This window comes from Halichoeres trimaculatus, unplaced genomic scaffold (assembly GCF_033239565.1).
Source record: "Halichoeres trimaculatus isolate MK-OKI-2021-1 unplaced genomic scaffold, fHalTri1.1 fHalTri1_scaffold_21, whole genome shotgun sequence".
In the NCBI taxonomy this organism is placed as follows: Eukaryota; Metazoa; Chordata; class Actinopteri; order Labriformes; family Labridae; genus Halichoeres; species Halichoeres trimaculatus.
This window is the reverse complement of record NW_027437199.1, coordinates 810,848-826,486: the sequence shown is the minus strand read 5'-3', so window position 1 is coordinate 826,486 and position 15,639 is coordinate 810,848. Positions and strand designations below refer to the sequence as shown.

Below are 15,639 nucleotides of genomic sequence, written 5' to 3'. Positions count from 1 at the left end.
GATAGACGAAGAAGAAGCTCTGCTGCGTCAATGAAATGTTGATATTTTGTCAGAAATGAGTGTGCCGTAATCAGAGATGGGTACCGAATTAGATACTTTTATATGTTGGACCAGAAACGGTTAAAAGTACCGAGTACCGATTCACGTAAAATCAAAAGGTACCATGTTTGGGTACCTGAATGCATCCTTGTGACTGTGAGGGAGAGGAAGAGTAGAAGATTTTCCATACTGGACATAAACACAGCATTGCAGGGTTAAATACTGAAAAATAAATGTGTTTGTGAAAAATAAATATGGTACAGATTGCCAGGTACCAGGCATCGGTACCATATTGTTTCAAATATGAAAGGTACCCATCCCTAATGGCAGATGAACGTAAAATAACCTGTGGAGCCCCAAACATGTGTCGATACAGGAGTTTATCAAATTTCATAAACAGACGGGTTGTTTGACAAGGGATGGGTACTGAATTAGGTACTTTTATATATACATACTATATTTATATTTATATATACTGACTGAATCTGGTCTGTGGTACGGGGTACTGATTCACGTTAAATCAAAAGGTACCGTGTTAAGTGAAAAAGTAGGTGATTTTCCGTTCAGGATATGAACACAGCGTTGCAAGGTTAAATATCGAAGAATAAATATGTTAAATTGGAAAAAATGTTATCAAACAAATTAATATTTATTACCACATAAACACAAAAATACCAAGTTTGACTACGCTCACTCAGAGCGGCGCTGAACTCTGAAGGAAAGGCATGAAAAAGAGAGAAAAGTCTATAGATGGACAATAAGAAAAAAAGAGTTGAACCTGTTTTCAAAAATGTCAGGATGAAACTGTTATCCTAAATCTTTTTGGTCATGATCATTGTGAGAGGAAATCCTTCCAAACAGTGTCAGGCGTTGTTTAAACCCTGATTTGTGGCACAGAGATATCAAGAGGTCTGATGAAACTGGGACAAAGGTATTTCAGAGAGTAATAGTTTAAAGAGTCTTAAAGACAGATTTTGGTTCAGGGAGCAGATAGACTGCTCTAACTGTGTCATTGATGCATTGGAGCAAAGTCTCTACAATCACTAAATCTATCCTCGCTGTGTGGTCCAGAGGATGGAGCATCAGTTTCTGTCGTTTCATGTGGATATTTCTGTTTGAGGAGACGACACCTCCAGGATCATTAACAGGCTCCTCTGTGGAGGACTTGGCCCCAGACTTCCTGGAAACCCTCCCTCCCCCCTCCGTCAAACCTTACATCACTACCTGGGAGCTGTTAATAACTTTTCCGATGACTCCTTCCAAACAAACCTCCCGGTTTGCACGCCAAGCTCCGCTCTATATTGGAAAACAATCTCTAACAAAGAATGTTTATTTCCAGATTTGGCCTCGGAGATTTCCTTAACAAGGCTAATTAAGCGTCAAAGTTGCTGTTTCAGCTGAATTTTGGAGCGGAGCGTGTGGTGAGAGAAAGCCTCAGAGAAACGCCTGAGCAGCCTGATTTTTCAGGCCGGTCATCTCTGCTAATGTGAGACAGGGATGAATCTGTCTCATTTGGGAGGCGGCCAATTAAAACGCCCGTAGCCCCCTTTGTGTCTGAGTGAGAGCACACCGCGTATTAAGAGGTGTTGCTGGGTGCCAGGGAGGTCTCTGAGGGTCCCCCCAGACTCAGGCTGCTCTGAACAGAAAAACTGTCACTGTGTGAAAAGGACAGGAAACAAAAATGTGGATAAAAATAAAAACCTGCTGCTGGAAGAGGAAGAACATCCTGCGAGGAGCGCTGAAGACAGTCAGAGGAAACGTCTCAACTCATTCTGCTGGTTTTAAATCTGTTTTATTGCATTTAAATCCTGCAAAGCCAAAGCCTCATCCAGTCAAAGATTTATATCCATAACCTTAGGCAACAGTTGGCGTCTGTGTTAGAGCCTTTAAAAAGTAACAGCCTAAGGTGTAATGTTTTTAGTTTATTGGCTCAGTCTGCTCCACTTTGAGTTATCTCAGGATATCTCTGGAACATTTGGAGGCATCACCTTCAAGATTTGGTAAAAACACCCACTCCTTCACGAGAGAAACCAGCTACGGTCTGGTTGTTGGAGCTGAAATGTCAGGATCACAATGTTCTCTCCAAAAAGTGTTTTTGCGAAAAGTCAGGAGTTGGTTTGCTACTGGAAGTGGAGTCATGCCAAGTGCCAAATTCCCTGTGACGACAAGTCCTGAAACCCACTTTTCTGGACGTTATTCTAGCTTAAATTATCATGAACAGGATATCTCAGGTACAATTTGGCAACGTCTTTAAATTAGGTGAAAAATACAGAAGAGAGTTGGATAAAACTATAAAAACTGGCCTTTAAACTCTTTGGTTTTAACCAGAAGATAAGACTTCATGGGATAAAATCAGGAAGTAATGACACATAAAAATCCATAAAAATGATTATAAACTTCACTTTACCATTATATCATCACAAAAGACACTTTGTTGAATATTTTCTTCAGTGAATTTTTGTAGGAATGTCCCCAAGTTTGGCCAAAATTCCCACCAGAACTAAAAGATGAGCAAATCTTATTTTGGTGGTTAAATGCCAAAGTTTGATAGAACTGTGTTTTTTCCCCCATTACTCAAGACATTTTGTTTAAATTTATCTCATAATTAGCTCACAGGATTACAGAATGACAGCTTAAAAATCAAAAAGTTTAACTTTACGGGAGTTAAGTGTCACGTAAAGAAGGAATCTTCCTGGTACCATTTTTATCTTTTTCTTTTCTTTTTCTAAAAAGCAACAACTCAAGGATTCCTGAGGGTGATTTCTTGAAATTTGGCACAAACAACATCTTGAACTCAAAGTTAAAATGGTCCAAATTTGGTGGCCAAAAGTTAGCGAGGATTTCTGCAAAAGTCCTTTTTAAAAACTATTTTCACATCCGTTATTTTAAAATTTTGCTCATTCAGGGAGACACAAACTTTTCTGACTTGATTGCAGACAGCTGTCGCTTTTCCTCTCGCTAGGCCTCAACAAGTCAGAGGTCAACTTAACGCCAGTTAATTAATGGGAGGTGTGCTCTCCCCGCTTCAGGTCAGGCTCTGGGATTCCAAATTGGCACATAAAATGTAGGAAACCCCCAAAACAGAGCCTTTCACAAAAGGAGATGTGCTCGCCTCAAGGCAGGCTTTGGCATTCCAAATTGGCAAATGCAGGGGGCCCCTAAAACAGAGCCTTTCCACCTAATTCTCCATGCACCCCTAAGGTCTTTGCTGTTGCTCTGGATTCCATAGCTTTTCACATCAAAGAGAAAATAGATGTCCTCTCTCAAATACACCTCAAACAAGTAAATGCAAGAAACTCCCAAAACAGAGCATTTCCACCAAAAACTTCAAACATCCCTTTGGTCTTTGCTGTTGCTCTCCCTTCCGTAGCTTTCTATGAGGGCAGATGAAAGAGGGAGGAGATGTTCTCTCCCCACCTCAGGTCAGGCTTTGGCATTCCAAATTGACATAAGGTCATGCAGGGAAACACCCAAAACAGAGCCTTTCACAAAATACTCCATGCACTCCTTGGTTGTTTGCTGTTGCTCTCCCTTCCTTAGCTTTGTATGTAGGCACATGAAAAAAGGAGATGTGCTCACCTCAAGGTAGACTTGGCACTCAAAATTAGCACGTGGAAATGCAGGGTGCCTCTAAAACAGAGCCTTTTCACCTCATTCTCCATGCACCCCATGGGTCTTTGCTGTTGCTCCCCCTTCCGTAGCTTTATATGAGGGCAGATGTAAGAGAGAGGAGATATGCCCTCCCCACCCCAGGTCAGGCTTTGCCATTTAAAATTGGCATGCAGGAAGACCCCCAAAACAGGGCCTTCCACCAAATACTCCATGCACCCCTTGGGTCTTCGCTGTTGCTCTCCCTTTCATAACTTATTATGTGGACACATGAAAGAGAAAGGAAGTGTGCTCTTCCCACTTCAGGTCAGGCTTTGGCATTCAATATTGGCACGTGAAAAGGCAGGGCGCCCCTTAAACAGAGCTTTCCACCTAATTTTCCATGCACCCCTTGGGTCTTTGCTGTTTCTCTCCCTTCCATAGCTTTTCACATTAAAGAGAGAAGAGATCCTCTCCCAAACTCACTTTTTAGACTTTGGTATTTCACATTAGCACAAGGAAATGCAAGGAAGCCCCAAAACAGCCTTTCCACCAAAAAGTCCACGCATCCCTTTGGTCTTTGCTGTTGCTCTCCCTTCCATAGCCTCAAAGAGTCAGAGGCCAACTTTACGCCAATTAATGCATTACGCCATCAGCATCTTTGACTGATTTGTGGATGATCTCCTTTCTTTCTCCTTTTCCTCGTTTGTTTTGTGCCATTTGACGGTTTTATTTTCAGCGACTTGCTCTTCAGAGAAAAACAGACATAGACAGAAGTTACCAGCTACACCCCCGCCCTCGTGAATGATTGTGGCGCCCTTCTTCCTGTTTGATGTTGGCCTACTTATGCTGTTGTTTTGTTTGAGGGGGATATATACCCTCAGATACTTTCAGTGCAAGGATACAACCCTCAGAGTCGTCACGTTTCCACTGAAGGAAGCACGGACTGATGCACGCCATGGTCAGGCTGTAATTGGTGGAAGGACTCTGAAGTTTGTTACATCATTAGAACAGCTGTAGTATGAAAGCAGGGACACTGCTGACTCAAATAAATGAATCAGATAGTGATGAGGTCAGCAGAAACCTCAAACCATTCACAAACAAACAAACAGCACAATTAAGAAACGTTTAGTTTGAGAGAATCATCATGAGGCACCACGGAGCGCGGCGCTGCGTTCGCGGCGTTCGCTGACTCACCGGGAAAACCCTGAAAAACATCCCTTTAATCCTCAACGCTTCCTCTGTGTGTCAGCAGGCTCTGTGCTCGTATCGATCAGTTCACCCGACAAAGAGCAAACACACACACACACACTCACAGACACACACACGCTGTGTCTGATTGGCTGAGGGTTGCTGATGTGTGGCAGCACAGAGACCCAGAGGGTTCCTAACCAATCCCACTGTTGCCGGGTGTGTTCCCATCATGCACTGCTGCTCGTCTCATAGGGCAGTTGTGCTGCTTTCCTTCATCCTGATGGTTTGTCTCTGCGTAATGATGATATTTTTATTATTCGGCTTCATTTCTATTCCAGCCTGAAGGGGCTTTGCTCCTTGTAATCTCCATCGCTATAAATTCTGTGATAAAAAGATAAATTGGGGTTTTTTTGGGGAGAATTTATTGGCATGAGTTTAAAACAGCAGAAACTGGGACACAAGCAAACGGCAGAATTCACCGACATGCTCACATGGACGTGTCTGATCAGTGCAGAGTCACTGAGGTAACGCCGGCGTCTCGGCAAAGACGGCGCCTCGCGCTTTGTGGAGTAATGACTACATGACCTTTAAAATGGGGTCTTCTCAACCCAAGACCTGACCTGGGACCTGTTTGACTTTGGGTTTATGTTTTTATTAAAGCCAGGTCAGGGTCAGGTCCTGCTTCACTGCTGCAGGTCCTGAGTCTGTGTTAATGAGGCTGAAAAAAAAAATGGACGCTGACTTCTCTGAAGTGGAAAAGAAGGAAGAGGAAAATGATTGAGGTCAATCAAAAATGGCAGCTTGTGCCGTTGAAAAAAGAAACAAGTACAAAACTCATTATTTTATTTCTAGTTCTTCTCTCCTACAAATTTCCTTCTTTATAAATTCATTATTTTACACTCTACTTATAATCTGTACAAGAGCAACTACAAGTTTTCTCCCAGGGGTTAATAAAGTTCATCTTAACGTTATCCTTTAAAGGTAAAATGAAATGTGAGTCTCAGGTTTCTGATTAGATTTCATATCTACATTTGTAAACTGAACACTTTTTGTCTATTAAACAAGCAAACACTTGATTGGTAACACTTGATTGAAAAAAAAATAGAGTTACGGTCCTTTTTTAATTGTCAGGAACAGCTCGTTAATAATGAGCAGGTTTTTAGTCTTAGCATCAAAGTTTATTATCAACACGTTTGCATCATTACTGGGGAAAAACAATGACTGCTTTCACCACAGGATGCCCTGTTTGCAACTATGACCCTAAGCTGACTGCTGTGTCTGATTTGATCAGTGTCATGTGCAATGTCATAGGTCTTTGCTGCTGCTCTCCCTGCCTTGGCTTTCCACATGAAAGAGAGAGGAGATGTGCTTTCCCAAATTCACCTCAGACTTTGGCATTACACATTGGTATTACTCCACCCATCCCTTGGGTCTTTGCTGTTGCTCTCCCTTCCATAGCTTTGTACACAGACACATAAAAGAAAAAGGTGAAGGTGTGCTCTTCCCACTTCAAGTCAGGCTTTGGTGTTCCAATTTGGCACATGGAAATGCAGGAAACCCCCAAAAACAGAGCCTTTCACCTATTACTCCATTCATCCCTCTGGTCTTTGCTGTTGCCCTCCCTTCCTTAGCACTACATGAAGGCAGGTGAAAGAGACAGGAGGTGTGCTCTCCCAACCTCAGGTCAGAGTTTGGCATTCCAAATTGGCACAAGAAAAGGCAGGGCGCCCCTTAAAAAGAGCTTTTCCACCTAATTTTCCATGCACCCCTTGGGTCTTTGCTGTTGCTCTTGCTTCCATAGCTTTTCACATTCAAGAAAGAAGTGATGTCCTCTCCTAACCTTACTTTAGGCTTTGGCATTCAACATTGGCATAAGGAAATGCAAGAAACCCCCAAAACAGAGTCTTTCCACCAAAAACTCCAGACATTTGGTCTTTGCTGGTGCTCTCCCTTCAGTAGCTTTGTATGTAGGCAGATGAAAAAGAGAGGCAATGTGCTTTTCCCAATTCCCAAAATTGGCACATGGAAATGCTGGATGCCCCTAAAAAAGAGCCTTTCCACCTCATTCTCCATGCACCCCATGGGTCTTTGCTGTTGCTCTTGCTTCCATAGCTTTTCACATTCAAGAAAGAAGTGATGTCCTCTCCTAAACTTACCTCAGGATTTGGCATTTCACATTGGCATAAGGAAATGCAAGAAACCCCCAAAAAAGAGCCTTTCCACCAAAAACTCCAGACATTTGGTCTTTGCTGGTGCTCTCCCTTCAGTAGCTTTGTATGTAGGTAGATGAGAGGACAGGCAAGAGAGGAAATGTGCTCTCCCCACCTCAGGCTCTGGCATTCCCACTGAAGCATGTGGAAAGTCAAGGAGCCCTGAGTGTGAACTGCTTGCAGGGTGAGAACCAGTTCGGCTTGTGTTGCCTGACTGATCAGGTCTTCAGGTGTCACTTCATTAAAAATCACAGCCCTGCTTTTTGAATGTTTCTCAGTCGTATTTCTCTTCTCCAGGTGGACAAAGTGTCGGTCACAGCAGAGAGCGGCGCTGGGGGTCGCCCCCCCAACAAACCAGGGGGCGGAGTCATGCGTATCCACCGCCACTTCCCCTTCCCGTCCAATCAGATGTACGTGGTGGTTCTGCACCGCGAGATGAAGCCGATGAGGCTTTACCGCCTGAACGTGAGCTTTGACGCCGCCATCGAAGACGAGCTGCTGGGCTTCTTCAGGAGCTCGTACACCCTGCAGAGAGAGCGACGGTACACACACACACACACACACACACACACACACACACACACGTGAAGACAGACACGCTGAAACACACACTCATTTTTCCCGCAGCAGCAGGTGGTTCAACTAGAAAAGGTCAGCCCTTCACATCCACGACATTGATTAACTCACACACAGAGCTCTCAGTGTGTGTGCCTGAGTGTGTGTGCGTGTCAGTGTGTGTTCCACATATCAAACTCCTCACACACACACACACACACACACACACACACACACACACACACACACTACTCACTCCCTCCTTATGAATTTCCCATAAGCCTCTGCTGAAGAGTTGTTTCCACATCAGATTTCTTCCCCATGGTGCTGATGGGAAACAGACTGTGTGCTGATACATTTATTATTTCATGCATGAGCCTGAGTCTGTGTGTGGCCCCCATGCCTGAGTGTGTGTGAGTGTGTGTGAGTGTGTGTGAGTGTGTGTGAGTGTGTGTGAGTGTGTGTGAGTGTGTGTGAGTGTAACCACAGAGACGGGACTTTTCATCACTGTCTGTCCCACTTAAAGCAGGGACACTCAGCTGGAGTTAATTGATGAAATCAGGGAAAAGTGCAGACGTGATGGAGAGAAAACTCAATCTGTGACTCTCTAACTCTGAAACTTTTACCAACAGCTGATATTCTGTCATATTCTGATCTGAAATTTACTGAAACCTCCTTTTGTGATGCTGTGGGTGGTATGGGCTGCAAATACAAGAGTATATCTGATAAAAGGGTTGCCTGAAGTGTCTAAACTTAAGGAAGTATCTCAGTATTTTTATTTTTGGGTGTTTTCGTCTGTTTTGGATTGGTCTGATAGCCATTTCCTATAGCAGGGTCGCCAGTCTTTGGCACCACTGTTTTAGGAGTCACACCCTTGATCTAAATAACATCAATCAACCAAAACATTATCAACAGCTCCTTTACCTTTGGGACAAAGAATGGACTAGACTTCTTTTTTGATGTCAGTCTTAATAAAAAGGCGTCCAAATAAAAACCTTGGACTCACTTTGATGCTTACGTTTCATCAGCCACATCTTGGAGTTTTCATAGGTGGGTTGATCTGCATCAGTGCATCCTCAAACCCAACAAACTGTGATGTACTCACCTTTGTATCAGGACCAACGATCACTTTCCAGCATCTTCTGTAGCTTCTGTGTTGGATCAGTTAATCTTTTCCAATCACTCGTCCCTGGTCCACTTGTGGGAGGTGTTAAACCCTGAACACTGAGAGGGCTCCATGAAATCTGTGCTTTTGAGAACGCTCTGAACAAATCAAATATTAGTTTGGCGTCTGTGGTGGCTCAAATACACCAGACGCATATTCGGTCCGGCTCTGCTGCGTCACGGTACCGGATTTTGGGGCGCCAATTGTAAAGTTGCACAAACTGCAAATAACAACATTTCTCCACATTTAGCTCTAAAACATCACTTAAATGCAGATTTGGAGAAATAGTTGTGAAATATATTTGTCAAATATTTTATATAAATGTTACATTTTTTTTTCTAAATGTTCAATTTTGAATGTTTAGAAATGTTATAATTAATGTCCTGATTATAAATATTTAGCTACGTTTTGAAACATTTAGTTACACTCTAAATATTTAGCTAAGACTGGAAATAATCAAAGATTTAAAAATCTTAAGCAAAGATATTAAGACATTTGCTAAGATTGAGAAGTCAAGATTTCTAAATATTTAGCTAACATGCAAATTCAAACTCCCGCCCACAGGAAGTACCAAAATAAAAGTTGGAGGAAGCTTCCTCCAACTTTTACCTTGGTACTTCCTGCTAGGTGGGAGTGTGAATTCGCATATTAGCTAAATATATAGAAATCGAAGCTCAAGATTTAGAAATCTTGGCTTCATTTTTAGAAATCTTTACAAAAGATTTATGAATCTTGACTAGATATTAAGAAATCTTGCAAATATTCAGAAATGTTTGTTTAAGATTTAAAAAATCTGGACTAAATATTTAGAAAACTTGGTAAATATTTATAAATCTTTGAGAAATATTTAGTCTTAGCTTAATATTTAGAATGAAAACTAAATTTTTAGAAACATAGTTAAATAATTAGAATCAGAACAATAATTTACAACATTTATAAATAACATTCAACATTTATGTATAGTGTTTGACAAATATTTTTCACAAAAATGTTTCTTAATCTGCAGAAAAAGTGATGTTTTAGAGCTAAATGTAGAGAAATGTTATTTGTAGTGTACATCTTTACAATCGGCGCCCCCTACAGGATCTGAATCAGCTCTGGCAGATCTCAGCAGATACGCGACCATCTTATTTTTGCTGACGCTGGAGCTGTGAAATGTCAACATAACAAAAAGCAGATCAAGCAGGACAGGAAGTTGTTTACAGAAACCACCTAAAAATACTCAGGGACTTTCAAAATAAAACAAACCCTCGCAAAACCAGATTATTTTCAACTTGACTAGACATAAGCAGCCGAGCAAGGAGCCAACAGGTTTGAGGTTTTTCTGGTGTATTTGAGCCGTCAAAGTCTCTCACATCCTTCTACTTGCAGATTTCCTTCCTTTGGACATGTAAACTTGAAGGAGACTCAATATGAATACTGACTGAAAAGATGTTGAGCCAACTTTTTGATTGATTCATTCCCATCAGTCTTCATGTTGTCACAAAATCAGTAAATCCTGATGTGAGATGAAGTTATAACCCGTCAGAGTTCAGCCCAGCTCTGAGTTTACTGCAGCAAATGCTGCTCAATGCCTCGGCTACAAACTCACTGAGCTCTCAGGTTGTCAGCAATAACAGAGGACAAACCATCCGTTCACAGCACCGCCACACAAACCGACGTTTTTACAGTCACTCCATACAACCAGCTTCTGATTTCATGCTGCACACAGTCCGAGTAGTTTCCTCACAAGAGCAGGAAACAGTAAATTCACTTTTGGGGCGGGGGGACGTGGAGGTCTGTCCCTTGCAGCTCACTTTAGCTTTCCTCTCAGACATTTTTTAAACTTTCAAACCTCAGAAACAACAGAAAGGTCTTGTTTTGGAGAAACATTTATGATTAATGACCGACGCTTGGAAAGCACCTGGTGTTTCTTGTTGCTGTTTTATGATGAAAGCCACCCTGAGGTTTCACCGCTTGGAATTTTTTTTTCACCTTTTTGTGAAATCTTTATTTTGTCCTGGTCAAAACTGCAGCAACAAAAACAGTCAAACACCTTGATGGCTGCTGAAATTTTGATCTGGCATTTAACGAATGAGCAAGCGTCAGATTCTTGTTTGTTTGGCACCGTCCTGAAAAGCTCAATGACTCTTTGTGTTATTGTTTCTGATAATCTGCCTCAGAAAGCAGCTTGAGCCGTCAGCTGTCTGAGTCATTAAGTCATCAAGTAAAAGCTTTGTGTCCAAACTTTCCCCAGATTTGCAACTCAAAGGTCAGATTCAGTGTCAGGATCGGTGAAATACACAGGAGCGTCATCAGCAAACGATGATATTTAGAGACGATCGTATAAAGATGATGTATCCTCAGACAGCTGGCTTTGAAAGATCAGAAAATGTTGCTTATGATTCAGTTTTTTCTGGAGTGACTTACTGATCAGTCATCATTTCTGTCGCCGTCGTTTTAACACAAAGCGCTCTACAAAGGTTACTTCTAAATGTGTTGAGATGACGGATTAGCGGCGTGACTTTGAATTAAAAGCGCTCTGTTATTCTTCCCAAAGATGAGACAGTAATAGAGTATTAATAGCTCCTTTAAACCAGAAAATTCATGTCTCCCTTTCAAATTTTAATGTTGCTGTTTTGCATCCCTGATCCCCTCAGTGGTTTCCTCATTTCACATCAGTCTTCTTTAATTATAGCTGTGACATAAATTTGTGCATATATTATGTATCCTGAAGCAGCTGCTTGAGAAAGATGAGGAGGAATGTGAAGTGGGGTTTGACGGGTGGATGTTTTTACCAGCAGATCACTTAGACTCTTTGCTAAAACATGATGACGCTGCTTCCAGACCGATCGGGCTTGGTTCTCACCATGTAGCCCCACCAGTGGTCCCCGATCCACTGGCAGCAGCTTTTCCGATCAATCCTGGATCAATACTCCGGCTGATGGACGAGCAGGGCTGATCACAGCACAACAAACTGTTGGTTAATGTTTTATGTTTAGGGCGGAGGAACATGTCGACTTTTGGCGCTGATCAGGAACTGTAAACATCTTCCTCCAGTCGCTGCTGAAGCTGTAGCTGTGAGTTTGATACGAGCTTTAACTGAATCCTTTAGCTCCTGCTCTCCGTCAGAAAACACCTCCTGAAATAAAATTCTTTTCTTTTTCTTTCTCCGGTTATTATTCATCGGGTTTGACGGCTCCACAGAAAAAAACTCAGAAGTTGAAGACCTTTTTGTTTATGATTAAAACATTGTCTTTGAAGCCAGACTTCACTGACACAACAGTTATTTTAGAACAAAAGAACAAAAGAGTTGCTTGTGCACGGCTGCCAAGATCAGTTTTTTAATAACCGTCTGACTTTGGAGTCAGACATGATGAAACAGACGGTATAAAACATCAGGAACTTCTCCTATTGGTTCCTGAAAAAGGATTCTGACTGGTCCCAGCTTTAAGATGCTAACTCAGTGTTCAATTTAGCTAGAAACAAGCAAAGAGGCAGCTTCTTGAATGTACAAATTAATGCCTCTTTTCTGCCCTGAGGTCTTACAGATGGATGAGTTATGAAAATATTTACTCTTGACCAAAACTGTCTTTTGAAAGAGGCTGTTTATTGTTGTTGTAAGATTTTGTATTTTAACATAAGACCTAATGGGAGTCCCTGTGCTTTTGTACACAGCCCCAAGTGGACACTCAAGGAATTGCAGTTGTATTTTGGTTCTTTGTTTTGCTTCATTTTTCAACTCCAGACGTTGCTTATTGATCAAACTTAATATATTTTCCCAGTTTTATGATGAAAGCGTCTTTCTTTGTAAGAAAGGGAAGTCCCTTTTGGTCACGTTGTCGTATGAAAAAGCATAGTTTACAACTGAAGACTTAAACTTCAGCCTGTTTGGTCGCCACTAGCTGAACAAATCTAGTGAGGTGAAAACTTTCAAAACCAAGAGCCAGATAATTTTCATGAGAAGTTAAACTTGGGAAATTTTGAAATATTCTGAGTTGTGCTCTGGCCATTGTGCACAATGCATGAAGGGAGTGTGTATAGAAATGTAAGGGAGCAAAGGAAACTTGCATTAAAGCTAATTGTTTAGCCAAAATTATGCTACAATAAACATACCTTAGCTGTATCAAAGTCCCTTTTTATGAATCTTCAGATTATTCCCACAAATTCCTGTGGAAAGTTCTCTACTTTGAAAATTCCTGGAATTTTGTAACCCTAATTCAGACACCAAATCAAGTCCCAGTCTGTGCAGTAGAGACTGTTAGGGATTCTGGGAGAATCTGAGTGGAGCTGGGTGACACAAATAATAATTATTTGTATCTTTCGAGAGTCTAATCACTTCCTGACTCTACCTCCAGACATATTTTACAATCCCTGAGAAAAATACACAAGAACGTCAGCTGTCAGTCATCGTTAAACGTGACGTAACACCTCGTTTTTAACCTCTAATAACCTATGAAAACGAAACTTCTCAGAAAAAAGAGGACTTGGATACAAGACAGCCAAATGATATCTTCAAATCACCACAACAATCAGACGTGAGAAACATTTCTACCAGGTGGATTAATTTTTTAAAGTTTGACCACAGCCCATCTGGAATGACTGGGGAGATGGATTTTTAAACCTATACTGCAGCCAGCCACCAGGGGGAGCAGTTTTTGTGGCGACATCACTTACTGAGCTCAAGTTAATTAATGTTTTCCATAATTTAAAAATATTTTAAAGCTGTGTAACATAAAGGTGGTGGTGGTAACACAAATATGTTTATTCCTGTACCCTTTTAGACCTAACCAGCCAGATTGGGGTCCAAAATGCATGGCTTCTTGTCTTTTTCAAATGGAAAACACATCTTTGCAACATGGCAACAGTGGAGGAGGCTTCTAAAGTGAAAAAGAGTGTGAGAAATGAGAGGTTTCAAAGAGTGGAGCTTTTGCTGTAAATTGTGTAAATCTGCTGTAAATCTTTCAAAGGGACCTTATAAAGCCAGGACCTGAGTGTAACATACCCTGTTGTTAGCAAATACAGCTATAATCGTTAAGATTTGTGTTGAAATGTGTAAATATGCTTTGCTACATATGATTATATATGAAATATGTGTTATACAGAGCAGATGAGAGGAAGTAATAAGAAAGGTTGAAATCTACAGGAGAAAATTGCTGAAATAAATCAGTATGAATAAGCCAGTTTCCATAGATATGGCAGGCAGAATTGTGTATGACTAACGCCGTTTAAAGATGTCAGTTTAGCTTCATAAATATGCTAATCTGATGACTCAGCAGCAAAGCAAATAAACGCAGTACAACGATAAAAAGACAAAAATGTTTCTTTAAGGAAAGTGTTGCTCTCAGATGTCAGACGAGTACAGAGTCCAAATGATACACTGCTGAGGAGTGTGTGTGTGTGAGAGTGTGTGAAGTGTGCTGTTAGCTTTAGGATTAGCTTGATGCAGCTGGTTGACTTATGCTAACACACAAAACAAACACACACGAGCTCCACTGGTGGGTTTGTTTCATACGTAGAGCTACTGTGAACTCCCAGCCGGGCTTAAATACTTAAATGCTGGATGGAGATTTAATTAGACACACACACACACACACACACACACACACACACACACACACACACACACACACACACACACACACTGTTTAATTTTCATATTGATTTTTATGCAGATGATAAGACGAGTTGAACATCACACCCATTAAACAAGTCTGACATCCATTAGCAGCCCCTGTCTGATCACATGACCTATGACATCACAGCAGGATATAAACAGAAAACGTCAATACTGGGTTAATGTAAAGGAAACTGTATCAGAGCCTGTGCTCCCCCCACAGCGTCACATTCGCTGGCCTATTTTTAGCCCACACCTCTCCCACTCTCCCACTCTCACGCTGTGACCGTATATTTTTTGACACGATATGAAAAGATCATTTTACAGATACTGGAGCCATGTGAGCGTGGAAGGAGAAAAAAGTTTGCAATTTACTCCTTTCCCAGCAGCTCCGGTCCGCTTCAGCGCCGCTACAAAGGAGTCCAAAAGTGACACGTTTAAGGCAGGAAGGGAATCAAACATCCTGGATGCTGCAGTCTGCTGCCATTGATCTGTCTGTTCTGAACGCTCCATACGGTGACACTCCAAAGACGACTGAGAGAGGCAACAACCACACACTCCTTCTGTTTCATCATCCCTCTAAAAACACCAATAAACACACTTTTCCCTTCAAAAACAGCGGGAATAAAGAAACATCATTTTCACCAATTAGATCCTAGCCTTGGTTACGTTTCAGACTTCTGTTACTGACTTGGACACTCGTCAGACGCAGTAGGGTACCCCTAAGAGACTCTAATGTAGTGAAAAATGTGACACAAAAGGTTTCTTTGAAAATGAGAATGGGTACCTCAAAGATGTGACATGGTACCTTGAAATGATACTTTTTACAGGAAACAAGCTTAAAAATAAGACACAAAAGGGTACCCTGAACAACCTTTGATACTCCCCAGAGCTAAAAAGTAGATGCTAAAAAGACATAATGCATTTTTTACAGGAAACAGACTAACAAGAAGATGCAATAGGGTACCCCCAAGTGACATAAGATACTCTAGAAGCTAAAAAGAAGATACTAAAGAGTACCTTAAAAAGATTTCAGAGACTTCTCTTCTCAACTGTAAAAAAAGCTAAAAGGAGATGCTAAAGGGTACCATGAAATGACTATATACGCTTTCTACAGTCTGGAAACTTAAAAGAAGATACTAAAGGGTACCGTGGGAAGACATGTTCAACCTCTATAGGAAAGAAGCTCAAAAGAAGACGCTGCATGCTACCTCAAAGATGCATACTCACTTTACAGGACAGAAGCTAATAAGAAGATGCTAAAAGGTACCATGAAACGATTCGAGACACTT

At 41.4% G+C, this 15,639-nt stretch overlaps 1 protein-coding gene across 2 annotated transcripts in view; it reads left to right on the top strand.

The window, feature by feature from the left end:
* Positions 1-15,639, top strand: part of LOC141810466 (thyrotropin-releasing hormone-degrading ectoenzyme-like) — a 243,048-nt gene that overhangs the window by 17,494 nt on the left and 209,915 nt on the right. For both annotated transcript variants that reach the window (XM_074698055.1, XM_074698054.1), the window contains one exon: positions 7,329-7,573. In XM_074698055.1, the coding sequence (XP_074554156.1) occupies positions 7,401-7,573 (173 nt within the window). In that variant the 5' untranslated portion in view covers positions 7,329-7,400. The remainder of the gene's footprint in view (positions 1-7,328; positions 7,574-15,639) is intronic.